General features: G+C 35.6%; 1 protein-coding gene across 1 annotated transcript; it reads right to left on the bottom strand.

Annotated features, from left to right (window-relative positions):
- Positions 1-155: 155 nt before the first annotated feature.
- On the bottom strand, positions 156-27,997 carry LOC149253943 (uncharacterized). Its single transcript, XM_089454635.1, has 5 exons — positions 27,928-27,997; positions 27,712-27,789; positions 27,530-27,534; positions 412-1,110; positions 156-161 (listed from the first exon to the last, which is right to left on the bottom strand). Exons 1-5 carry the CDS (start codon positions 27,995-27,997, stop codon positions 156-158), a joined length of 858 nt encoding a protein of 285 aa, XP_089310761.1.

Here is a 27,997-nt window from a genome sequence, read left to right as displayed (position 1 = left end):
AAATTTAGATAAATAACATGTGCCATCTGCAAATGTGTCGTTTCTTAAAAACCACCTTTTCAAAGTGTTTACCGTGACATCTATGGCTGCCCCTAAAGAGCTGACATCAATGTACTCTTCTTGGAATCGCTTGTTCAACTTGTTTAATCCACACATTATATCTGCAAGCATATGTAAACAAAATTGTACTGAAAAGATTCTTGCCTTATCATACCATGAGTCTTTTCTTTCATTTTTCCACAATGTTAATATGGGAGGCATAAGTGCAACAAGTCTTTCAATGACCTGTCCCCTTGAAAGCCATCTAACTCCATGGATTTGAAGAGCTTGAAGAGTTTCAAGTTGCATAAGTTCCTGTAGAGCAATAAGTTGACTATTTTTTTACGTAGAATTTTGCAGCCAAGAATATACCTTATTTGCTAATTTCTCAACAAATAATAATTCAGGTATTTTTTTTGAAGCATCTGATGCAGCTAAGGCTTCACGATGAGCAATGCAATGAACACCTACAAGATTAGGTACATCTTTCTTCAAGAAAGTGATAAAACCATTTTCATTACCAACCATTGAAGAAGTGCCATCTGTGGAAACTCCTATCAATCTTTCTGTTGAAAGGCCCCTTGATGCCATTAAATGTTTGATTGCATCATAAGTTGTTTTCCCTTTTCCATCGCAAACATTTATGAGCTTTAAAAACTGTGAAATTGGAGGACCCAATCCTTTTGAGTTTAAAAACGTGGCATAAACCACAAAATGTTTTTCTAAACTACGGTCTGTACTTTCATCTAACATCAATGAAAAAAAAGGGCTATCTAGCATTTTGGAAGTTTGTAGCTCTTCAAGGTACTGAGATATAGCAAAAAGGAATTCTCTTGCAGCCATGTGATTTGTATATGACGTGTACTCTTTGTTCTTTGGCATATTTGGCACGTGTAAAGACATTGTAAGCAAACAAAGAGATTCATATTTTGAAAGTGGTAGATCCTCTTGAACCATCCAATATACTAATTTCATAGTAGTGATGACTCTTCCTTTGTTCATATCATCAATGCATGCAATGTGTTCTGTAATAGACTTTGCCTTCTTCTCATTTCCACATATCCATTTTGCCTATGAGAGTTTATGAATGGTTGAATTAGCATGAATAATTATAGAATCATGCTGCAATGTAGAGCAACGAGTCCCAATTCCTCATGGCCCCATTGCCTTATGAATTTCACAATATATGCATTTCATAAATGTTTTTCCTTCATGCTTTGCCTCTCTCAACCACTTATATTTAGTTTTCCACTGATCACGAAACTCTCTTTTTACTTTTATTTTTCTTTTCTTTTGGGTGTTAGGTTCTCCGTGGTGAAATTCTTCATCACTTTTTTCATTATGCTCCAAGATATCATATTCTTCATTATGCCCCAAGACATCTAAATCTTCATTTAGATCAAAATCATGATCTTCTTTATCACGCAATGAAGCTTGAGATGTATTAGACCATCCAAAAAAATTTTTGATAGAAAGTTGATTCCCTTTTTTTGAAGACATTTTTGATATATAATACCTATATAATAAAAATAAAGTATTTAGTATATATGAATTTCATTTCATCAACTAAAACCATATTAAAAAAATAATCTTGCACAGGTATGCTGCTAAAAATCCCAAACGCTAAAAATAAATCTAAATAAATCATTTAATAAAATTATAAAAATACATCTTTAACAAATTCAATTAACTAATCCAACAAATGAAATTTTACAACAAAAATCCAAAACTAAACAATATAACAGAGCTGTTATCAAAAATGATATAACAAACTTTCACATGAAAATATTCATCTTAGTTGTTTCTTCTTATCCATCTCTCCTTTATCCCAGTTTTTATATGTAAATATTCATCGTGAGAAGACATGCAATGTGCATACCCCCATTTCATTTTCAAATGAAGATATCCATATTCGAGAGGATATACATAGCAGAACCCAACACAAAATATTTCAGAAAAATAAAGAGAGTTCCCTACAGCTCCCACTGTCAAGAGCACAGGGACGCTGGAACTCGTAATCAGAAAAAGCAAAACAAAAGAATTCAAAATACGTGATTCACGATGCACAGTCTACAGATCAGCCGGGTGCTGGCCGACATGGACGTTCGAAAGACCTATCTACCATAACCCAATTCTCCCACCAATTTGCACACAGACAAGCAGCGAAGATGACTCTGAGAGTCTGAGTCACAACTTACCGGCTACAGCACGCTGCACATCACAGATTCACAACTTACAAGTGATGGGCATACTGCTGAGTACATTGAGATAAAAGCAATTCGAGGAAACAACGCAACAAAGGACATTTTCAAGGATCAAGAGCAGAAATTGAGCAGTGCGACAACGCAACCCAACAACGGACATTTTCAAGGCTCGACAAGAACAGTAATTAAACAATTCGGGAAAGCAATGCAACAATGGACATTTTGAAGGCTCAAGAGCAGTAACTGCCTACTCGATAACTGAAAACAATATTTCGACGAGCCTGTGTGCACTGTGCGCAATTTGACCATTTCTTCCAATTCATTATTAACGCCGATTGATGAATTTGAATGCGAACATTCTTTGTAAATTTTGAAGTATGCAATTACTTGCTCGGGAGAGGAGAAGAATAAAACAAATGGGTTGTTCAGCTACACAATGGCTTTAACTCCACCAATGATACATACAAAAAGGACTTAAATAATTCTTTAAATCTAGAAGAAACATGTTCCAAAATTATATAACAAAATACAGAAAAGTCTTAAACTGCTGAAAGAACACCTGAGAACATTGGAAAGAACGTTGTGTTACCTGCTCGATGATAACGAGAAGATTATCAACCACTCGGCGTAACGTTCGATTCCTAGGGATTACACCAAAATGGAATTTCGAAAAGAAACGCCCTACTGCATATTTCGAGAATCGAGAGCTCTGAGCACTAATTGCCGACTCGCCGCGTTAAACATCCCCCTTGTCATCCAACAATTCCTCTTGGATAGTCAAATCCTATCTTATCGGTTTTGTTGCCCTTAGTTCGACTATGCCTCTTTGACCACACAAGACCTCTTTTTCTATCATACTCAAATTTAACAGATTCTATGACAGTAAAGGGAGAGGCACCTTCTTATGATACTAACTAAAATAAGTTTCCAACTAATAGTGAAAAGACACAGTTGAACTCTAGAAATAATGCACGGTAAGAACTGAGCAAAAATAAAGTATGCACAGTGAAACCCAAAAATAAACTATGCACAGTGAGCCCAACAAAAAATACTTTGGTTTATATATTTATGAAGGAGAATGCATTACAAAACACAAACGGGAGGCTTCGACTCCATTCACCACAGTAAGCTGGAAATTTTACGGAGACTTACTCCTCTGTTTTCACACAGTAAAAGACTGGTTTTACACAATAGAACAAAATATTCACGCGGCCACCGATTTTTGCTCCCCAAAACATCAACCTGCTTCAAACTAAAAACTATATGACACGCCATCGATGCATTTGACTGAAGACATGACGAGTATTAAATGGAATTAAGGGCACATAGACACATAAATTACTTTTTCTGAACTTTCAGGTGTTGTGCGTTACATACATATCCTGGACCCTTGAGTGTCTGCCGCATTGGGGATTCGGTGGTAAATTGATAGATTATTTCCAGCGGACAGCCGGGACTTGGACTCATTAATGGAATCTGATACGTATTAACTTTTACAGGTGGTAAGTTTGTAGCGAATTGAATGTAAAATCTGTATCATAGATCCGATCACTGTCACACCGTATACTATATTAAAAATGCCATACGGTGAATCGGTGATAGCCATCGGAATCCGATCATGTCACACTGACCTGCCATAGGTTATAAACTTATTTATATATATATATATATATATATAATTTATTAAAAAAAATAATTTAAAACTTTTAATTTTTAAACATGATCGTCAATATGACGGTTTTGAAAATGAATGACAAGTTGCGTATGACGTGGAGGTTTTAAATTAAAACGTATTTTACGGGGAAAATTGCAAAATACAAGCATACGGACGTCAAATTTAACCCCTGGGCGAAATGACCTCAAGGTTCAGGGTCTTTTGTTATTCTATTGGATGGATTAGTTTTTTTTTTTCTTTCTTTTTCCTCTTTTGCAATATTTGTATTTCTCTATGTCTATCTGGAGCAGAATATAGAAGTGGATGTTTTGTTTAAAAGAGGTGTTTCTTAATGGCTTGGTAGAATGTTTTTCGCATGATTGATGGATTTATCTCACAATAGGGCTTTTTTGAGCTTTGATTATTGGATGTCTATTCTTTTGGTTTTTTCTCATGGTTTTGATTATTGGATGTCCGTTCCTCTCGTCCATGACTTTCAGTAGGCTGAATTTTCAAATGTTGAATATAGTGTAGTGTCTTAGGCTGAATTTTCATATGTTGAATATAGTGCAGTGTCTTAGTATTTGCTCTGTAAAATACTTTTATCTTTGTTTATCTGAAGTTTCTTCTGATTAGTCTCTTTATTCCAAATTTAAAAATATGTAACTTCTCTTTTTAGAATGGGGAATATCTGTTTTTATCTGCTTTAAAAAAAAAGTACCATAAGAATGACTTTTAATTTCCAGCATTGTTCTAGATGGCTAGTCACACTCTTTTGGGCTCTTTAATTCACTGAAAAAATTATAGTGGAGAAGATTGCAAACATCCATAAAATTATGTAAAAAAATTATCTACAAATTTTTTTTAGAAATAAACAATTTAGGTTATATATAAATGGTTTTTTTCGAGTTTTTTTTTACTGTAATTTTTTGTTAATTTTTCTGGTCTAATTTTTCTAAAATCTAACAAAGTGTTTCCGGATGCTAAATCCATATATACAATCAAAAACTAATTTAAATAATACAAATCAAAATTTCGCACAAATTTTTCCACCAAACTCTAATTCTTTTCATTCATATAACTCAATAATATCAATTAAACAAATTACGCTACTAAGCACTGCGCATTCATTCATATAACTCGGCGACATCCATTGAACAAATTACATGATCATTTAACTGAAGAGCTATCATTTAACTGTTTTTTTTAAAACAAAAATTCTATAAACCTATTTTGAAATAAACCACATTTATTAACTTAATAACTGAAATTTTATTATTTACGCTCCTTGAACGAAGGGCTTTAATCGCGACTTATTAGTATTTCTTTGAATGTTTTGAAATTCGCGACTTGATTTGATTTTATATTTATCAAAAAACATCATAAATCTGACAGCTTTGATTTTATGTTTATCAAAACGTACCAGCGAACATCATAAATCTGAATACATTATATTTAAATGAATACATCGATTTCAATTATAATTCATTGTTTCGGGAAAAAATAAATTATTTTTTATAAAATCAAAATATTTAAATATGGATTTTGAGTAAATTGTGATATAATTTTTTATTTATTTTAAAACATTTTGACGTTAAATATAGTTCTTAAATGTGATTTTTGATTTTGATGTTTTGGGGTTTAAATTTTTTTTGAAACTTATTTAAAGTTTCAAATAATTATGGTTTAGTAAAAATTTAGTTAACAAAGTCCATGATATATTAATAAAAATTTAGTTAACAAAGGTCATGATATATTAAGAGAGTTTTTTAAGATAAATATTATTTTAATAGAAGTTTGTAGGAAAAAGTTAACTTATATTATTGACCAAAGTGATACTAAATAAATATTAGGTCAATTCTCATTACTCACAATGTGGAGCTAATCACACTTTGACCACTATGATTCTAAGTAGATGCTATGCTAACTAACATCATAGAGAATGTGGAGTTACTCACATGTAGAATTTCAAAAAGATATTAAAGAGTCTAAAACCTTAACATTAATTAGGGATTCGACATGAAAAAACTCTAAGCTTAACCTTAAATTATTATCATATCATGATAATAATTCAGTTAAATTGGGTTAAACACTAGGTTTATAGGAAACAACTTTGAAGGATAAGAAAGAAGTAGAAGATCATCTTAATGTAACAACCATTTAAAACATACATTGTCCATGGAAACTTCATAGTGAGTGCATTTTCTTTATATTTGCACTTATACACATGTGGAAAAGGTAGAGTATATGCCTCTCCTCGAACCTGGGTTTTTTATATTGGATTTTTTTCAAAGTACATCTTATGTTCGTGTTCTTTGTATGTATGATAATTATGCAACATTAAATATGTGAATGCAATAAACACATCATCTCTTATGTCTATATATATATATATATATATTCAAACTAGGTTGAGCCTAGGCCAGGGTTAGCCCCAATGTTTGATGGAAGAACAATCTCACTCGTGAGATGTTATGATGCTATGAATAGATTGTTCTTCCATTCAACATTGGAATTGGATGTATTTTGGATAATTGGAGTAAATGTTATTATTATCTTCCTAGTTTTATCTTTGTTATCATATTCCATTCAACATTAGAATTGGATGTTTTGGGTAGTTGGGATAAATATTATTATTCTCTTCTTAACTTTTATTTTTTTGTCATACTTAATATTCTCTGGAAAGTCTTCAATTCCTCATAATAAAAATAAATAAATAAATCTTTACATATATATATATATATATAGATAGATAGATAGATATAGATAGATATATATATAACTAAAAAAACTAAACATTATTTTTTAATTTTAAGGGAATGAAAAATATTGTCTTGAAAGTTTTCAATTCCTCAAATAATAAAAAAATAAAAATAAATAGATAAATATTTATATATATATAGATAAAACTAAAAAAACTAAATATTATTTTTTAATTTTAAAGGAATGAAAAATAGGAAATTAAAATATTAAAAATTGTTTTTCCTTAATATTAATGGTAGGTGAGGAATTTAAATATAACTCATGGAAATGAAATATATAAAAAAAAAAAAAAAAAAAAAAAAAAAAAAAAAAAAAAAAAAAAAAAAAAAATTATGATAATTTAAATTATCAAAACAAAATAAATTTATAATATTTTTATTTAAAAAAATCAATTAATACTACTACATTATTATTAATTTTATATTTTGTATTTTGATCCGTATATGAAATATATATATATATATATATATATCTATATCTATATATATATATATATATATATATATATATAGAGTAACAAGGGGCATATCTTATATATAGTAACAAGGGGCTTACCATATGAGAAATCAAATTTTTTTCTTTTAATTCAAAATTAAAATTAGGTTATTATTAATAAATTATTTAGGAGATGTAAAATTCACAAGTAGAAAATAATACTATAATAATTTATAGTCTATAATCCAAACACACTTCCCCAACAGAACACAATAAGATAAAAAAAAATATAACTAACAAAAAGAATAAAGATCAGTGGAAGAGGATTTTTGCTCGAGAGCAATATCTAGAGTTACTTCCTTTGTTTTTGCTACAGAGCAATATCTAGAGTTACTTCCTTTGTTGTTGATGCTTGCAATGGAGATTCTTAATCAGTATATAGGATTTGTTACAGTATTATGGGCTAATACCATGGCTTATTAATACTACTTGCCCAAAAAAGCCATAACTCACTTGTTTATATGTCATTTTTTAATTAATCAATTTAATTAAAAGGGAAAAAAATAACACAAAGCTATTTTGGAGATAAATCTCAAGCTATGATTTGGGTATATTGTTATAAATATTCTAGAATGTTCCTTGGAGATTAAATCCTTCCACCTAACACAACCATATAAATTAAGTGGTTGGCAAATTCCCATAGGCATTAATCCATAATAGGTAGCAAAAAACTTATTACATGATACATCTTACCTTGCTAAAATGAAAATAAAAAAAATCATAAAACGAATTAAATTATAACTTTATTATTATACAGCTTGAGCAGCCTAATGGTTAAGAACATGTGTTACTTAGTAAGAGGTCATAGTTTGAGGGGGGTAGATTATGTATGCCTTCGCAGACTTTAGTAGTTAAGGGAGGTGGGTCCCTTGTCCCACAAACAAGGTGCTCTCATACACCAATTTGGTCTCTGGTCGTGACCTTAAAATCAAATATATTATTTCTAGCAATTGCACCAAATGTTGGAAAGGAAACACTGCAAGGCATAAATTCGAGAAGAATAACATGAGCTTGAACACCTACCAATTCTATACCTTAAATTCCCACTACGTGGAAAGAATGAAACCTTGAAGCACTTGTTCTAGTTTTGAAAATATGCTCATTTTAAGGCTAGACCCTCCTTACTCTCATCTAATATTCCTTCAAAGATTTTTGTATTGGGAGATTATCTCCCCCGGGACATAGATTTTCACACAACACAATACTATATTAGAATTGGTATCTTATATATTTGGAACATAACAAAGATATGTGTATCAACTGGTTTTCAACGTACTTTCAATGTACTTAACAAGAGGGGTCTCTCATTTGTGTAGACTTGAGTCTACATATCCAAGTGAAAATGTAGAGGGGGAGATGGAAATAATCCACCTACATGAGTTAATGGGCTACTAGATAATCCACAATGAACAAAGTACCACCTCAAGGATATTCTCTTGCACACTACAGATTCTCAAATGTCAAGCAACAAAATTAACATACAACAAGTCAAGTTGTAAGAGAGTGTCAAGAGAAGCAAAGGCATTGACCCGCAACAAGAACCCCAAAGTGGTCTCTCACTTCGACAAATTTCATACTATTCCTCTGGCCATCAAGATGAACCCACGCATGAAAATTATGGATAGTTGATACTAAGTCCACAACTGAAGGTTGGGGGCCTCCTCGAAAGGATGAAGACTCTCCTCCTTGAATGGATTTAATTCTTGCAACATCATGGTCTATCCACCGAGTTTGACCATCTGCATCGGTTGAGAATATATGACTTTTATTCATTGGGATTGTTGTATTTCTTCTTGTTAACCTAGTGAAAACCCTGCCAAGTGTTTCTAATCCAAGAGAAAGAGGAGTCACATCCAGTAAAAGCAGTTCCTTTACATTAGCCCACAAAATTCCACTTTGGATGAGAACACCCATTGTTATAGCCTCGTCTGGATTAACATGTTTACTTGGTGTCTTTCCAAAAATCTTAACAAAAATCTCTTGTACCCTTGGAACCCAATACATTCTTCCCATAAGAATAACTTCATCCACTTCCAATGTCGTAATCCCTACTTTTTTTGGACAATTCTTGCAAGGGATTCTTGTTCTCTCGATTAAGTGATTTGCTAACATTTCAAACTTCAAACAAGTTAATGTCACATTCAAATGCTTTGTACTAGATGCATCTTCCATGATAAATGGTAGGTTAATCTGTCTTAGGAGAAGATGACAACTCCACCTTCGGTTTCTCTACAGCCTCTTGAAGCCTTTGTAAGGCTATCTTATCCTAGGATAGGTCATTTTTTGTCTTTTTGAACTCAACAACTAAATACTGGAGAAGAGAATTATCAAAATCCTCACCCCCAAAACAGTATCACCATTTTTGGCCTTTACCTATAATAAAAAGCTAACAAGGTTACAATAATTTGCGTGGTAAAGAAGAGAATGAGAAGAAATAAATAATGAATGTAAAATAACCTAACATCTCAAGGGAAGGGACATTCCTCGAATACACCATTGGATATTTCAAGCATTGGTACATCAAAATTACCCCCACCAAGATTAAACACAATAACTAGGCCCTCCTTCTCATTCATGCCATAAGAAAGGGAAGTTGCAGTAGGCTTATTGATGATTCTTTTGACATCCAATCCCGTAATTTTACTAAAATCTTGTTTTGCTTAGCATTAAGCATCATTAAAATAAGAAGGGATAGTAATGACTACATTCGAGACAATCTTTACAAGGTAACCCTCGATAGTTTCTTTCCTAGGTCAAGAAAACCTAGGTGTAGAGATGCATGTAGACCAATGTACAATGTAAAAGTGAAGAGCTATGGTGAAAAAGAACGGAAAAAATAGAGCACACATGTCTTCTATGTGATGAACAATCCTTTTCATAAAATAGTTTTTAGTTATTTGACTATTGTGCACTTATTTCCTTTGTGTCAAAACTGTATGTTGTGCTATATGATGTCCGTGTTGATCCATACCATTGTACTTATGCTTTTCCATCTAAACGTTCCTCTATCTCACTTTCTTGTCACAGGCCACCTATGACCATACTTAGACTTTTCAATGTTCATGGTTGCTCCCTACATCAAAATGCCTATTTAAAAGACTATTCAGTGAATAAATACCAACATTTTTATATATCTGATGCTACAGAATAATTTATCAATATTAGCATGTATCCTACTAAATAGTACAAATGCCTTTGCCCAGCAGGGAAAAATAATGGTTTAATCATGATTATTACTCTATATTAACATTGATCATCTATGACAATCCTTCACATGATATGTACAAATGCCCATCAGATACAAAATAAAATCATAATGCCTTAGACCATTACCAAAACAAATAGTAGCTTAACATTCACATGCTACATGCAAATACTTGATTCCATACTCCATCTTAGTATCAATCATTATTTACGATCAAATACAGTTTGAACATTTTGTAAAGTAAAAAAAAATACATTGTTCCCCTACCAGTAGCTTACAAGTAGTCATAAAAATTTTGGGATGTACTTGTTGCATCCATGAGGTGTAAAGATGAACCAAAAATGGGAAGTTAGCAAGTAGATAATTAATGCTTTACTATGACCCAATTCATATACGTACAAAATATTTTTCTTGTCCGATTCTTGTCATGTGTCCCTAAAAGTTTTCTGAATGTTACAGTGATCTCTGTCAGTTAATGAAATGAACCAGTTTCATTACAATATCATGTGTTGAAAATAGCAATAAGAAATGCTAAATATAGAAGTGCTAAATTTAGCACTGCTATAAATAGCATTTCGAGATACCTTCGTATTTTAGTTAGCCCCTGAACTAAAATAGAGAAGTAAAAATTCGAATTTGATCTTAGCAGCTGTTTGTAAAATAATTAATTAATTCATCTTGAGTTAATTAGTTGTAGAAAATCAAACATGAAGTTTATGTGGGGACATGCAACAATTTCTCCATTGATTGAGGAATTTATCCATCAGTTAAAGAGATAAGGATGAGTTGTAATATTGAGTTGTAATTAGTTGGCTCAGTTAACTGAGTCAAGTCCAGTTAGATTAATTCAAACAATTTGTTGAATTAATTGTGAGTTCAGTTAGTTAATGCATGCATGCATGTAACTGCTGCACTTCATATAACTGAATATTCTCTCATAAATAACTCATGCATGTCAGTTCAGACAGAGACTCAGTTGAGATCAGATGGAGGGACAATGTACTATTAGTTGCAGGAATATTCCATTGTGAATATCTCTTGCATGCAAAAGGAATTCATTCCTTGGAGATTGCACAGTTACTTCTTCAGTTTAGTGAGTGTGATGAGGCTAATTCACACATGTGACATCATTGGACCCCAAGAAAAACTGTGCAAGGAAATAGGAGGCTTGGAGGGCTGAGTGAAGGCATATATTTTGTCTGCTCAGTCTGTGAGCTATATTGTTTGATTACAGAGAGAGCAGGATAGCTTGAGAGCTGTTTCTTTTTGTAACTTGAACATATTTCCACTTGTATGATAATACAGAGATTGGGGTTTTAGGTTGAGGCTTTCCCAAGGTTATTTCTTCTATGTTATGTGTGATTGATTTCTCATTCTTAGTTATATGTCTTCTCAATTGACTGTGCTCAAATTGATTAAGCTTCCGCAAAGTTTGTTGTAGAAGTAGATCTTGTATTTTGCTTTAGTATATTGCATAATATGTTGATCTATAGTGGGAATTTCTACATGGTATCATAGCGAAGCTGATCAAAGTGAAGAATAGTATACAAGAAGGGAGAAGTTCGAAGTTTCTAGTTCTTGAATATAGAAATCGAGTTCTTATCACATCTCAATTTCACCAATGGCGTTCAACGGTTTAAGACTCAAGTATGCCCTTGAAGGAAATTCAAATTATATAACCTAGAAGGATCACATGGAAGCAGTATTAGAGGAAAACGGTCTAAAGGACTTCATTGATCAAGAAATCCCCAAGCCGGCTGATGCTACAGAATTAGCAGAATGGAAGAAATGTGTGGCTAGAGCAAGGAGAATCCTTCTAGAGGGAGTTCGAGACCACATAGTCTCAAGTCTCCATGGGAAGGAAACACTGTTTTTGATGTGGAAAAAATTGAAAGATCTATATCAGAATAGCAACGATCATAGGAAGCTGGCGCTGAAAGACAAGCTTCGAAAAATCAAGTGTGAAAAGGGTGACACGATCTCTACATATCTGAACAAGCTCACCACCTGCAGGGATGAGCTTGGAAGTGTAGGGATCATGACCGCTGATGATAACATGGTGAGTCTTGCACTCCTCGGTCTTCCTAAGAGTTGGCATAACTACCAAGACTTGGTTAATGGAAGAGAAAAACTGCCAGATTGGAATGACTTTGGTCGGATTTGATGCAAGAGGAAATAAGAAGAAGCACCAGAGATGGATCCTCATCGAAGCAAGATGATGAGGAAACTCTAGCCTTAGCGAGTAAGGCGAGGAAATGGGAAGGGAAGGCGTCCCATCCCAAATCCAGTTCTTCCCATGGTGGGAAGAAGTTTGACAAATCGAAAGTGCGATGCTTTCATTGTCATGAAGTGGGCCATTATGCTACAAATTGTCCACAGAAGAAATCCAAGAAGGGATCTAATGGTGAGGCACTGACCTCACAGTTTGAGTTGGATTTCTCTCTTATTGCATGCATGGTTTCATCCATGGTGGGATGTGTGTGGTACCTAGACAGTGGAGCTTCATTCCACATGTTAGGTGACAAGAATCTTTTGAGTACCTTGGAGGAGAAGGATCTCTTGATGCGGATCAAGGTGGGCGATGATGGAAAGTACCGTGTTTCAGGTGAAGGTATGGTTGTTTTTTAGAGGGAGCATGGAGCTCCTCTCACCCTGACTGATGTAAAGTATGTACCAGGTTTGAAGAAGAATCTTGTGTCCATTGCTATGCTAGAAGATAAAGGCTATGATGTAGTCTTTAGTAAAGGAAAGGTATTCTTGAGGCATATTAGCACTGACCAGACCAAGCGAATTAAGATTCGAGTAAAGAATCTCTACAAGCTTGAGGTAGATGACTATGCTGCATTGAGATCCAAAGAAGAGATGGTGCAGAGCCAAGATGTTGGCGAGCTATGGCATAGAAGACTGGGCCACCTGCACCATCATGCAACAAATTTCTACCGGACTACCCAAGGGAAAATTGGAGCAGATGAATACATGAAAAGGTTGTACCTTGGGTAAGTATGGAAAATCTTCCTTTCCAGATCGAGATAATAGAGCTGGAACAATCCTGGAGCGAGTTCACTCCGATGTTTGTGGACCTTTCTCTACAGCCTCCATCACTAAACAAAGGTACTATGTTATTTTTATTGATGATTTTTCTCGTAGATGCTGGATCTACTTTATGCAAAAGAAGGATCAGACCTTCTTGAGGTTTTGTGAGTTTAAAGCCTTGGAATAGAAAGAATCTGGAAAGAAAATAAAAGCCTTGCGTAGCGACAATGGTGGAGAGTATGTCTCCCAACAGTTTAAAGACTTCTGCGCTGGAGAATGAATTAAACGGGAATTGACGGCACCCCATAACCCACAACAGAATGGAGTGGCTGAAAGGAAGAACAGATCGATTGTGGCAGTAGCTCGAGCGATGTTGCATGACCAAATCCTACCACTACATTTGTGGGCTAAGGCATGCAATACAACAGTATACCTGCAGAACAGAAGCCCGCACCATATATTAGGAATGAAGACACCTATGGAGGCCTTTTCAGGGAAGCGACCAAATGTGAGTCATTCCAAATCTTTGGATCATCAGTTTACTGTCATGTGACCAAAGATGCCCAAAAGAAGCTGGATCCAACAACTGAGTTGGGAATACCTGTGGGGTACACAGATACACCCCACAACTATCAGGTGTACTTGCCTACTTGTCAGAGGACAGTGGTATGCAAGGATCTGAAGTTCGACGAGAAGAAAGCCATGCGATTATCACTTGAGAGGGAGCTCAAGTTGCATGCAGAGGATGAACTTTTAGTTCCTAAGGAGGAGAAGCCTCAGATTGATGCGAAGTAGCCGCATGCAGAGGATCCAAAAGTGGAGACATCCACTCATGCTGAGACTTCCAGAGATGGGCGGAAATGCTCAAGGGAAGCTGAGAGGTTGATGCATGATGCGCGGGATAATGTGGGACAACCATCTTCTTAGTGCAGACAGAGGAGGTCGCCGAGCGGTACATTGGGTACATGGCCCTAGTTGGGGAGTGTGTATATATTGAACCTTCTTCATTCGAGGAGGCAATGCAACAACCAGTATGGGTTGATGCAATGGTAGAGGAGTACGATTGTATCATTCAGAACAGTGTGTGGGATGTTGTCCCAAGACCTTAGGGAAAGTCAGTGGTGAGTTCCAGATGGCTTTACAAAGTAAAGCAGGCAGTTGATGGCAGTGTTGAGAAACATAAGGCAAGGTTTGTTTCCCAAGGTTTCTCACAAGTCGAGGGGATCGACTACGATGAGACCTTTGCTCCTGTAGAAAGGTATTCATCTATTAGATCAATGTTGGCACTATCAGCTCAGATGGGTTGGAAGATCCATGAGATGGACGTGAAGACAACATTCCTCAATGGGAAGATTGAGGAGGAGGTGTAAATTGAACAGACAAAGGGTTTCGAGACCTTCGATCGTGAGTCACATGTGTGCCGACTCAAGAGGGCTTTGTATGGGCTGAAGCAAGCACCCCATGCTTGGTACACCAGGATTGACAGCTATGTCACTGGGTTGGGCTTCACCAAGAGTGAAGCAGATGCAAACCTTTACCACATCATGGTAGAAGGTAAACCATTGATCATTGTTCTTTATGTCGCTGATCTGATTTTGACAGGTGATGATTAGTTGATCTGGTCTTGCAAGGAGGACCTTGTAAGAGAGTTCCAAATGAAAGAAATGGGACTTATGCACTACTTTCTAGTCATGGAGGTGTGGCAGAAAGATGGTGAAGTATTTGTGTCTCAAGGCATGTATGCCAATGAGATACTCAGGCACTTTCACATGGAGAAGTGCAAGCCCATGCAAACTCCTCTAGTTGGGAACTGGAGGAAGGAGGATTCTACTTCAGGTAAGGTAGTAGCCACTACTGTTTATCAGCAGCTGGTGGGTTCACTTATGTATCTAGTGAACACACAACCCGACTTATGCTTTGCGTGAACTAGCTGAGTCAAGCTATGGTTCAACCTATCAAGTTGTTTTGGAAGGCAACGAAGCATGTGCTAAGATACCTCAGAGGCACATCTTAGTTTGGATTGTGGTACAGACAGACAGAGGGAGTGAAGCTTCAAGGCTTCACAGATGCGGATTGGGTAGGGAGTCCATTAGACCGGAAGAGCACTTCTGGAGGAATCTTTAACCTTGGTTCAACTACAGTTCCCTAGTACAACAGGAAACAAAGGTCAATTGCTCTTAGCTCAACAGAGGCTGAATACATGGCTGATAGTCAGGCTGCATGTGAGGCCATTTGGATGCGGAAGATTCTAATGGGATTGTTTGGTAAGAGGATGGATCCAACCGTGATCTACTGCGATAAATAGAATTGTATCAAACTCTCTGAGAATCCAGTTTTTCATGACAGGTCCAAGCACATACATATCCGGTATCACCATCTTCGAGACTATGTGGTCAAGAGGATCATGTTGTTGTTGTATGTTTCGACTGAGGAACAATATGAAAATATTTTGACTAATCATTGTCAAAATGAAAGTTCGAGTTCCACAGAGACATGATTGGGGTTACTAATAATCCCTTTCTTGTTGAGAGGGAGTGTTGAAAATAGCAATAAGAAACGCTAAATATAGAAGTGCTATAAATAGCATTTTGGGATACCTTCCTATTTTAGTTAGTTTGAGATGTGTTACATTCGAATGGCATGAATGTATGAATTTCAAAAGGCTGAGATCCGATATAAATATTGGGAAATTTTTGTTGAAAATGGCAACAAGAAATGCCAAAAATAGAAGTGCTAAAAATAACACTACTATAAATAGCAGTTCAGGTACCAGTGCTGGACTGAGCAACAAGGAATGAAAAATAGAAGTGCTAAAAATAACATTGCTATTTTTAGCAGTTCGAGATAGGTTCCTATTTTAGTTAGTCCTTGAACTAAAATTCGAATTTTATCTTAGCAGTTGTTTGTAAAATAATTAATTAATTCATCTTGAGTTAATTAGTTGTAGAAAATCAAACATGATGTTTATGTGGGGACATGCAACAGTTGCTCCATTGATTAAGCAATTTATCCATCAGTTAAAGAGATAAGGATGAGTTGTAATATTGAGTTGTAATTAGTTCGCTCAGTTAACTGAGTCAAGTCCAGTTAGATTAATTCAAAAAGTTTGTTGAATTAATTGTGAGTTCAATTAGTTAATGCATGCATGCATGTAACTGCTACACTTCAGATAACTGAATATTCTCTCATAAATAACTCATGCATGTCAGTTCAGACAGAGACCTAGTTGAGATCAGATGGAGGGACAGTGTACTATTAGTTGCAGGAATATTCCATTGTGAATATCTCTTGCATGCAGAAGGAATTCATTCCTTGGAGATTGCGCAGTTACTTCTTCAGTTTAGTGAGTGTGATGAGGCTAATTCACACATGTGACATCATTGCACCCCAAGAAAAATTGTGCAAGGAAATAGGAGGCTTGAAGGGCTGAGTGAAGGCATATATTGTGTCTGCTCAGTCTGTGAGCTATATTTTTTGATTTACAGAGAGAGCAGGATAGCTTGAGAGCTGATTCTTTTTGTAACTTGAACATATTTCCACTTGTATGATAATACAGACATTGGGGTTTTAGGCCGAGGCTTTCCCCGGGTTATTTCTTCTGTGTTATGTGTGATTAATTTCTCATTCTTAGTTATATGTGTTCTCAATTGATCGTGCTCAAATCGATTAAGCTTCCGCAAAGTTTGTTGTAGAAGTAGATCTTGTATTTTTCTTTAGTATATTGCATAATTTGTTGATCTACAGTGGGAATTTCTACAGCATGGGTAGCATACCTCAGAACCAAGATTGCATGTAGAACACATAAAGCATCACCAAAACATATTTTCTTGTGGTTGTAAGTGAAGGGCATAAAACCCACAAGTTCCCTAAAAATTTCCACTATAGTCTTAAATTCAAGAGAAAAACCCCAACAAAGGAACCAAATTGAAAACTCAAAGCAAGAGTCTTGAAGAAACCACCCATTGAAGAAGCATGTTGTTAGATCATTGAGAATTAGTTTGAAAGCCGATGAAAGAATTTTTTGTTCAGCGATTCAACAATGGCCTATTAAATTTGAGATCCCTGCCAGATTTCATCAACCCAACAAGTCACCCATCATTGAATTGGATTCATATCAGTTATGTCATATCACAAAAACCTAGTTTTGATTCAATTTCTTCATATTAGTCAAGTCATTCTAGTATGAACTAATTTTAATTGGATGGTTTAATTTGATAACAAATTTAACTAACCTTTTGGAATTTACATACAAAATAATCTCCACAATTTTCAATAAAACATACTAAACAATCTTCTTCATGGGACTTGATTACTGCAAATAGGGTGACATTAAAAATAAATGAAGCAGCTGATCAACATGCCTAAAACAAATACAATGAAAAATTCAAACACTCTTTCACGGTAGATCCACTCATTTGATAAAAAACATGGATAATACGCAAGAAGTTTAAGTATAATCTATGTTTAACAAAGTGAAACTAAATAGTTAGTTTCCCAGAAAAATGGAAGTCCTAATCTGTATTAAGGTTACAATTGTATATAGGCAGTACTATCTTGAATAATTTGTCAAACATAAGCCAATATAGTAAAGATATCTTGCAATTACGAACATTGTGTATATACCAATTCATGTATTCTCTAAAATATATAGAGTTGACACCACATCAAAATTTCCTTCTCATTCCTCACTGAATATAAGAATTCTACTCCATACGTTCAAAACAATACAAATTATCTAATCCAGTAGGTTGTGATAACATGTGCTTATCCTATAGTGTATGAAAAACATAAACACAAAGCGTGAATAAGTTTCCTGAATTTCATATCTAGGTAGTGGTACTATAAATACATATGCCAAATAAGCTCCCAGTGGTTCTCTTAATACATGTGTCGATTAACTTTAAATCACATTTTGGACAACTTGCTAAAATTATTCAAGCTAACAAAATCATTTGTAAGCACACCATCACAAATACCAAATGGTTCAGATAATGAGTATTTCAATTAGTCCAATGTTCTGGCAAAAGGATTGGCTTTTACAATCTATGATATCCAAGAGGAAGGGATAAGATTGAGTTACTGAAAGCACCGTGCCAATTTTATTTGATGCTTATTCTTGAGGATAGTGACAAGATCCATAGCCTAAACCAAAATAACACATGATCTAACTAGTCATACCCTCATTTTAATAGTTTATATTGAAAATTTAGTGACCTCCAAGTTGGTACCTTCATGGGAATTTTGGTATAAAAAAATGAACTATACATTATCAAAGTGATTATAGTGCATATATTGGAATATATAAGAAGACAAAAAAAAGGAAAAAGTAAAGGAAGACATTCCCTAGAAGAGAAAATGAGTGGAATAATCCTCACTTGGATCAGTAAATGTGACCAGCCCAGTGCCTTTGAAATCACAATTCTAGTACTTTCTACGGTGAATCTGATAGTAACTATTCATTGCATATGAAACATGGGCATGAACAATATTTGGATTACATCAAGGTCCTCCTTGACGATTTGAAGCACAATGTGCACCACCCATCCCACAAGAAAAATCCAAAGACCCTTGAAGAACAGATGGACCAGAACTTAGTTTGGCAATGTAATAAACAACACTGCCAAGGCCTCCCCTTGAACATTTTGGTTGTCTTGATAATAAATAAATCTAGCTAGGTGGTGGGTTTGCATGAGACAATATGGAGGAGGAGGAGATATACACCAACCAAAACTCAAATATACATCATATACTTTTGAATCATCTGGGTTTAGCAGCCCAAAGTTCCTCTCAATGATTGGCCCTAGTTTATGGTTCTCACTAAAAAGTGAAAAAATAAAGGTCTCTATGACTCTATTAAGCCTCATTGGAGTTCTTGCATTGGAAGTAACATGTTTGATGAATCTAGTGTTATAATTTCTAACATTCTTAGGATTCGCTCCTATATCATCTGGGTCTCCTTTGGAAGGCGAACCAGCCTCGGAGATAGTTACAAGGTGTTGACGGTGCTTGAACCACCAACATTCAGAGGATCTCCCTAGTATGAAGTCCCAACTAGGCCTCAGACCGTTTGGTGTAGGAGTCCCATCCAGTACGATGGCCCGATTTCCATTATCTTAAAGATATGCCTTAGCCCTTGCTTGTCATCACATGGGAGTGGTCTTCTTTGTCTTTGAACAATGAGGTTCCTGTGCTTGGTGAGTGCTGGTGTTACTTTTGTGAAGGTTCTTTCACTTTGGAGGGAGAGGGTGGAAGTGAGTCTCTAGTTGAAAGGGAAGAGTCCCAACTCTTTTAGAGACACACAACACAACAGGACATGTTGATCTTCTAGTGGAGTAGTCCACACAGATGTGGAAGTCAGAAACACATAGTGAAGGAATAGCATATACAACACCCAACGGAGTAGTCTGCATGAGTGTAGCGGTCGTTATAACAAGTTTATAGGAAAAGTTCTATCTAGCATCTAGTGAGGCATCCCACAAGGGCAAGACAACATTAACTACTTATACAACACATTTTCATAAACATATGTATTAGAGCAACCGAAATAGTTCAACTATTTTAACACAAGTTAAAGAAACATGGATTACAAGTGTTCCAAGATTAATCTTACAAACAGTTACAATACATGTGTGAAAGCGTGTTGGCTTGTTAACAGGCTTCTAAAATAAGTGAAAGTTCCAAGACACATCGGTACACCATACATCACTAACTCCGTAAGAGGGGCGTTGCAGCCATTGCTCGCTCCTCAAAGAAAAGATTACAAACTCTCAAGGCTATGTGGGAGGAGCCAAGGTGAAAAATTCCTTTGCATGTACAAATGAGGGGTATTTATAGCCAAGGGTAAAATTGACCCTTGTGACTGTTTGACTTGCCTCATGACTATTTGACTTATTTGACTCTTCAAATTTACATGACTCTTCAGATTACATGTGGGTCCCTTAGATTTCCACTTTACATTACTTTGATTAGAACAGTGTGGCTCACTGTAGTGATGTGGCCGAGATGACTCATGACATCACTCAACATGACAACTAAAATTATAATAATTATTATAATAATTAAACTAAAATTATTATAATAAATTAAAAATAAAAATAAAAGAATTCATATATGTAAGGGTCGGCTTCTATATATATATATATATTTTTTTTTTGAATCAGTGACCAGAGAATCCACAGTATGAACATTTTTATACCAACGTTTCAAATCCCAAATGGGATCCATCATCAGGATTGAAGAATGATGATAAAAGAAGAGCAAATTAGACAGAATAAATACTCATGAGGATAAATTTTTAGGAACAACACACTGTCGGCTAGAATCTTAATATAATTTTATTTTATTTTTATTTTTATTTTAATAAATTACTTTTATTTTTATTAAAAATTTTGAAGATTTAATATCTTGGTTTATAACGTATTTATTAAAAGGAAATAGAACTCATACTAAAATTAGTTAATTGATTGAACTAAAATATATTAATTTCTATACAAATTAATTTAATATATTAAACTAATTCATATTAACAATTATAAATAATACATATTTATAATTGATTAATATATTAATTAATAGTTATATAGAAATTATTATATTATAGTATTAAAATGCTAATTATTATGTTAAAAAGGCTATTTCTATAAAATATATGGATAATAAATTAATTCTTAAAGAAATACTAAGGCAATATATCAATTTCTATATAAATTAAATTAATATATTTAAACCAAATCATATTAACAATTATAAATAATTAATATTTAATATAATAATTAATATATTAATTGATAGCTATATAGAAATTAATATATTATAGTATTTTAGTGTTAATAATTCTATTTATGATATAAATAAAAAGGTACTGACCAATAATAATAGAATAGGAGAGGGATAACTTACCTGATGAATGCTTTACCTGGGGATGGGCTGGCGCTTTTGGATTTCCCTGATCAAGGGAAGCCAGCTCCCGCTAATCTCCATACCGTTGTCTCTGTTTAGATTATGAGGATGCTTAATAATTTCAAGTGCTTCTCTGATCTTTCGTCTCTGATGCTGCTCTTCCCTTGTGATAATTGATGCGTTTTCCAAGCAGATATGGTGCTTAGTCTTCGAGGAGTGTTCTGCCAAGGCAGAGGTACGAGATCTTCCATTCCTAATATCAGCGCCATGTTGCTTGAGCCTTGTCTGGAGGGAGCGACCTGTTTCACCTATGTAGCTTTTTCCACAAGAACAATCTATTTTATAGACTCCTTTAAGCTGATGATTGTCAATATCATCTTTTACAGACTTCAAACCTTGTCTGATAGTACCAGGAGCTGAGAAATGTGTGATAATGTTTTTCTTTCTTAGGATTTTAGCGATTTTGTCTGTAACCCCATGGATATAAGGTAGAAAAACCTTACCACATTGAGGTTGGTCTTGAGCCTTAGGCTCATGAGATAACAACTTTCTTTCAGCTTTCTCTATGGCTTTTTTAATCTCTTGTTCTTTGTAGCCTATATTCTTAAAAGTTAAAATTAAATGCTTCTTTTCTTCGTTCAGATGCTCTGAGTCAGAAATTCGAAGGGCTCTAATGGCAAGAGTGCTTAGAACACCTAACTTTTGGGCTGGGTGATGGTGGGAATCCGCATGGAGGTAACTTTCTGTGTGGGTTGACTTCCTGAAAACCTTATGGCCCAAAGAGCCATCCTCTTTTCTGATGATTAGAACGTCCAAAAATGGGTTGCTCACGTTTTCTTCAAGTTCCATCGTGAATTTTATTTCTGGATAGATAGAGTTTAAGTGAATGAAAAACTTGTCAAGTTCCGCTTTACCATGCATCCATTTTATATTGCTAAATATGTTGCTAAAATTCTTAAACCCCTTGTCGGAAATACTGATTCCTTCATCAAAGACTCCCAGGACTTTGTGAATCGTATTAAAAATGAAAGGATGGAGCGTGATGACATCCTTGTAAGCTTTGACGTGGTATCCTTATTCACGAAGATTCCTCTTGATGAAGCCATTCAAGTTATAAAAGATGTTACTGATCCAGGGACTGCAAAGCTGGCTGAAATCTGCTTAAGGCCAACTGTGTTCACCTTCCAAGGAATATTTTATGAGCAGACATCTGGTGTGGCAATGGGATCACCTCTCTCGCCAATCGTGGCTAACCTATACATGGAATACTTTGAAAAGAAGGCCCTGGAATCATATCCTTTAAAACCAGCCTGGTGGAAGCATTTTGTCGATGATACCAATATAAAATGGACGCATGGTAAAGCGGAACTTGACAAGTTTTTCATTCACTTAAACTCTATCTCTCCAGAAATAAAATTCACGATGGAACTTGAAGAAAACATGAGCATCCCATTTTTGGACGTTCTAATCATCAGAAAAGAGGATGGCTCTTTGGGCCATAAGGTTTTCAGGAAGTCAACCCACACAGAAAGTTACCTCCATGCGGATTCCCACCATCACCCAGCCCAAAAGTTTGGTGTTCTAAACACTCTTGCCATTAGAGCCCTTCGAATTTCTGACTCAGAGCATCTGAACGAAGAAAAGAAGCATTTAGTTTTAACTTTTAAGAATATAGGCTACAAAGAACATGAGATTAAAAAAGCCATAGAGAAAGCTGAAAGAAAGTTGTTATCTCATGAGCCTAAGGCTCAAGACCAACCTCAATGTGGTAAGGTTTTTCTACCTTATATCCATGGGGTTACAGACAAAATCGCTAAAATCCTAAGAAAGAAAAACATTATCACACATTTCTCAGCTCCTGGTACTATCAGGCAAGGTTTGAAGTCTGTAAAAGATGATATTGACAATCATCAGCTTAAAGGAGTCTATAAAATAGATTGTTCTTGTGGAAAAAGCTACATAGGTGAAACAGGTCGCTCCCTCCAGACAAGGCTCAAGGAACATGGCGCTGATATTAGGAATGGAAGATCTCGTACCTCAGCCTTGGCAGAACACTCCTCGAAGACTAAGCACCATATCTGCCTGGAAAACGCATCAATTATCGCAAGGGAAGAGCAGCATCAGAGACGAAAGATCAGAGAAGCACTTGAAATTATTAAGCATCCTCATAATCTGAACAGAGACAATGGTATGGAGATTAGCGGGAGCTGGCTTCCCTTGATCAGGGAAATTCAAAAGCGCCAGCCCATCCCCAGGTAAAGCATTCAACAGGTAAGTTATCCCTCTCCTATTCTATTATTATTGGTGAGTACCTTTTTATTTATATCATAAATAGAATTATTAACACTAAAATACTATAATATATTAATTTCTATATAGCTATCAATTAATATATTAATTATTATATTAATTAATTATAAATATTAATTATTTATAATTGTTAATATGATTTGGTCTAAATATATCAATTTAATTTATATAGAAATTGATATATTGCCTTAGTATTTCTTTAAGAATTAATTTATTATCCATATATTTTATAGAAATAGCCTTTTTAACATAATAATTAACATTTTAATACTATAATATAATAATTTCTATATAATTATTAATTATTATATTAATCAATTATAAATATGTATTATTTATAATTATTAATATGAATTAGTTTAATATATTAAATTAATTTGTATAGAAATTAATATATTTTAGTTCAATCAATTAACTAATTTTAGTATGAGTTCTATTTCCTTTTAATCAATAGGTTATAAACCAAGATATTAACTCTTCAAAAATTTTAATAAAAATAAAAGTAATTTATTAAAATAAAAATAAAAATAAAATAAAATTATATTAAGATTCTAGCCGACAGTGTGTTGTTCCTAAAAATTTATCCTCATGAGTATTTATTCTGTCTAATTTGCTCTTCTTTTATCATCATTCTTAAATCCTGATGATGGATCCCATTTGGGATTTGAAACGTTGGTATAAAAATGTTCATACTGTGGATTCTCCGGTCACTGATTCAAAAGATACAAACCACAGATCTCTTAAATCCAAATTCTATAAAATTTATCAATTTCTAGGTTTATATATACTCTGGTCAGAAGATTCTTCTCTCAAGGAACTATCATTCATATTCTATCAATTTTGGTCTTGATGATGGAGCCCCTTTGGGATTCGAAACATCGACAGAATGAACATAATACTGTGGATAATCCGGATCGTGCTACTCCAAAAAACTGCCACAGAAGCTTAAATTCTAACATGGCAACGTTGATATGTTCATGTTGCTAGTGGTGTCCATGTCAAGTTGAAGTGCTCTTGAGTGTTGGGTGTCTTCTTGGTGTATCATAGCTTCACTTCCGCATGGAAAGGTGTGCAGAGTCTTCAATTATGTTGGTGTTCACTTGATGTTGCATGTGCATGTTGCTCCTTCGCTTTTACTTTGGCATGCTTGACATGTTCGTCCTTTCGTGAAAAAATCTCCTCGCATACATTATCCGTTCGCAAAAATATCTCCTCGCATACATTGTCTGTTCGCGAAAAAATATCCTCGCATGCATTGTCCGTTCGCAAAAAAATCTCCTCGCATGCATTGTTATTCATCCATTCGCGAACAAATCCCCTTGCATGTGCTCTACTTGTTCATCCTGTTCTTCTTTGCGTCATATCTCATCCATGTACATGTATCTTCCATCACTCATGACGAGACGACATCAAATCCATAAATCTTCTACTCTACCATGATGCATTGTCATTCGCTTTCAGATGTACGTGACCGGGAGAGAGGACAAGGTTATGAAACTGTGCAAGGTAGATTTCAAGCTAGGATGCAGGCTCTGGGCACTGCCGGTAAAAATTGCACAGAATTCACTGGGAGACAGATGGAAAATCCAAATCAGCAATGACTATCTGCAGGATCTGGCTCAGCTGGCGGGAAGATCTGTATAATTGTTTGAGGGAAGCAGTGTAGGAAGTACAGGGGCGTGGCAGAAAAAAACTACACAATTCCTTCGGGGAGCTAGTAGTGGGCTGCATGAGGCTTGCAGGGAAAAAATGTGCATTTTTTCAGGGAGCTGGCAGTGGGTTGCAGGATTGTTGCTGGAAAAAACTGTGCAATTGCTAGGAGGTTGGCCTGTTGAACATCCTTGAGCAGTTTCTAAGCTGAGCGAGATGCTGGGTAGCCGGGGACTGCTGATGAAATCTGCGCAGTTTTCTGGGTAAGTAGCAGGCTAGCTGACTGGGTGATTGCCTGGAAAAACTGTGCAATTTTTGAGGGAGACATCGACAGACATTAGGTGTATGTCCGGCATGTCTGCACAATTTCTTCATTCAGTAGAGCGAGCATGCTTTGCAGATTTTGCACAATTTTTTGGGGGAGTGAGTCCCAGGGTCACTTCCCCGTCAAACTCTCTGGTTGACAAGCTGGGGGGTTGGTTGATTCGCTTGTGGGAAACACAGATTGAGATGGGTTAGTGAGAAACTTCTATGCTATTCTAGATCATAGTCGGTCCAGTTGATTCTAGGATTGTGAAGTGTAGGCTGCCTGAGAGACAACCTCGAGCTTTGCACAATTCTGGGCAGTAGTACATGTTCACTGAGGGTTGAAACTGCACACTGTGTGAACGAGTGAACTTGTGCATATGCGAACTTGCGAACACACACTCAACATGACTTGATGACAAGATGCCTTAGACCATCAAGACAACATATACTCAGTGTGACTGACCGATGGTGAAAGCAACAAGCGCGACACTTGTGACAGATCATTGAGCGACCGCGATGACACTTGCACGACACTGCATACCACTTTTTGTGTGAGTGTGACGGATGTTTACATGCAAATACAAGTTGTACACATGAAGAGGGACCTTGTGCATGGCCAAAACATGGCTGCAAGTGTGACATTGTGACCAACATGCAAAAAGTTGTCCTTTGAATGGTCAAGTGAGGAGGGTGCAAAGGCTCAACACGAGCTCATGGGATGAGCCGAGTGCTTGTAAAAATCAAGGGAAAAGCCAAAGGAAGGCTCTGAAATTGAATGCAGGCCAAAATTTTGGAGGGTGTTGCAGTTGCTACAACACTTAGCGACACACTATTTGAATTCTAGCTTCTCTGTTTTGGTTCATTGACAAGACAGGGCCTTGGTCTTTCAGGGAGTATTGAATCATTGTGCAGGTTACTTTGGCTTCCCCAGTTACCCCATTGATATACATGGTTCACCTTTCTCCAACTCAGTTAAACACAACACAAGTTTCAGCTTGATCACAGTGTTTCGAAGTTGGGAAAGGTAGTTTGGCTCGCAAGTTAAAAATTTTCAGAGTATAAGTTTTCATCTCTGGTGTTGCTCTGCTACCAGCAGGCCTCGACAGTACCCTGGTGTAGTCACGCAGGAACACACACATTGCTCCACTTCCAGCGAGACTGGTCAGTACCCCGGTGGAGTTGCATGCTTCTCCTCTTTGTGCAAGAAGCCTTTCGCTTCTTTCACCTATATATATATATATATATATATATATATATATATATAATATATATATATATATATATATATATATATATATATATAAATATTTTAAGAGGACTGTGCATAGGCACTTATTTATTTTTGGGGCAAAAGAGGTATCTTGACTTATGAGAGGAGAAGAGGTTTCTCCTTCAGAGAAGCATGTAGGACCTCTCACATAGGTTTTCTCTTTTAGATTTTCCCCTTCTTTGTTTCTACTAGACGGATGAGCTTGAACACACAGAGCAGAACGCTGAGTATGGGCATGGGATTTCCCAGTGTGGACACAAGTTCATGGTTGGACCCAATCTTCCCTTGCAGATGGCTCATATTTTCCATTAAGACTTCATCATATAAAGGTTATAACCAAGCATAGAGAAGACAGACACAGGAATGGCCAAGTGCTGCAGTGTCGCAAGACTCTTTGAATCTCAGCCACATACTCATTCAAAATCCAGAACTCAGTAGATGGAAAAACTTATTGACAAAACCGAAAATAGCATGGTATTAAGCAAACATAGTAGAGCGAAGAAAAAATAACAAAGCAAAGTGAGAAGACAACAAGCAAGCAAAGTGAGTAAGCAAATAAACCAAACCAAGTCAGCAAGCAAACAAACAAGCAAACCAGAAAGCAAGGATAAGCGAGAAATCAAAAACTACTCCTACTCCTACTGTAAACGGTTGGGGTTACATAAATGAAATTTCCAGTGAAGCCACCATAGGCATACCTGACCTGCAACCACAAATATACAAGCGATTAAAACAGATAAAAAATAGTGTGCAACAAGAAATACAAAAACTTGACAAACTTGCGCACGAGAGAGAAGGTGTCACCTCTGGATGGAAAGATGTGTCACAACCACCCAACAGAGATGTTTACCTCTTTGGTGACTACCATTGTTCAACAAACCTCGGAGGCCTATTACGAGTGTGTGTTCTTCTCCCCCAAGTTTCTTAGTGAGTGTGAGGAAGGACTGAATCTTGTTACCTGCAACATGACTCGCCAAGTAAGATTGTTCTAGCCATTTAGCGATTGGATCATAAAATTCATGATGGATGTTTTGAAAGACTCAAGATATTTGAGAAGATGGGTTCCTGATTTGAGAGAACGGATGACATTGGGAACCTGGTACAGATAGATAAACCTGGTCATTCTCGTCATTCATGTCAAGACAATGAGGGTCTTCCATAGCCAT

This window comes from Pinus tabuliformis, chromosome 7 (assembly GCF_031772625.1).
Source record: "Pinus tabuliformis cultivar Carrire ecotype Pingquan chromosome 7, CPIR1, whole genome shotgun sequence".
Taxonomy (NCBI): Eukaryota; Viridiplantae; Streptophyta; class Pinopsida; order Pinales; family Pinaceae; genus Pinus; species Pinus tabuliformis.
Note: the sequence above shows the minus strand (reverse complement) of the source record. Positions and strands in the feature narration are given on the sequence as shown.

Bases quoted from the DNA above. Each gene is read 5' to 3' on its own strand.
- LOC149253943 (XM_089454635.1), bottom strand. From the start codon at position 27,997: ATGGCTATGGAAGACCCTCATTGTCTTGACATGAATGACGAGAATGAC. The intron at 27,790-27,927 runs GTTCCCAATGTC...GTCATGTTGCAG, and splicing joins GGTTTATCTATCTGTACCAG to GTAACAAGATTCAGTCCTTC.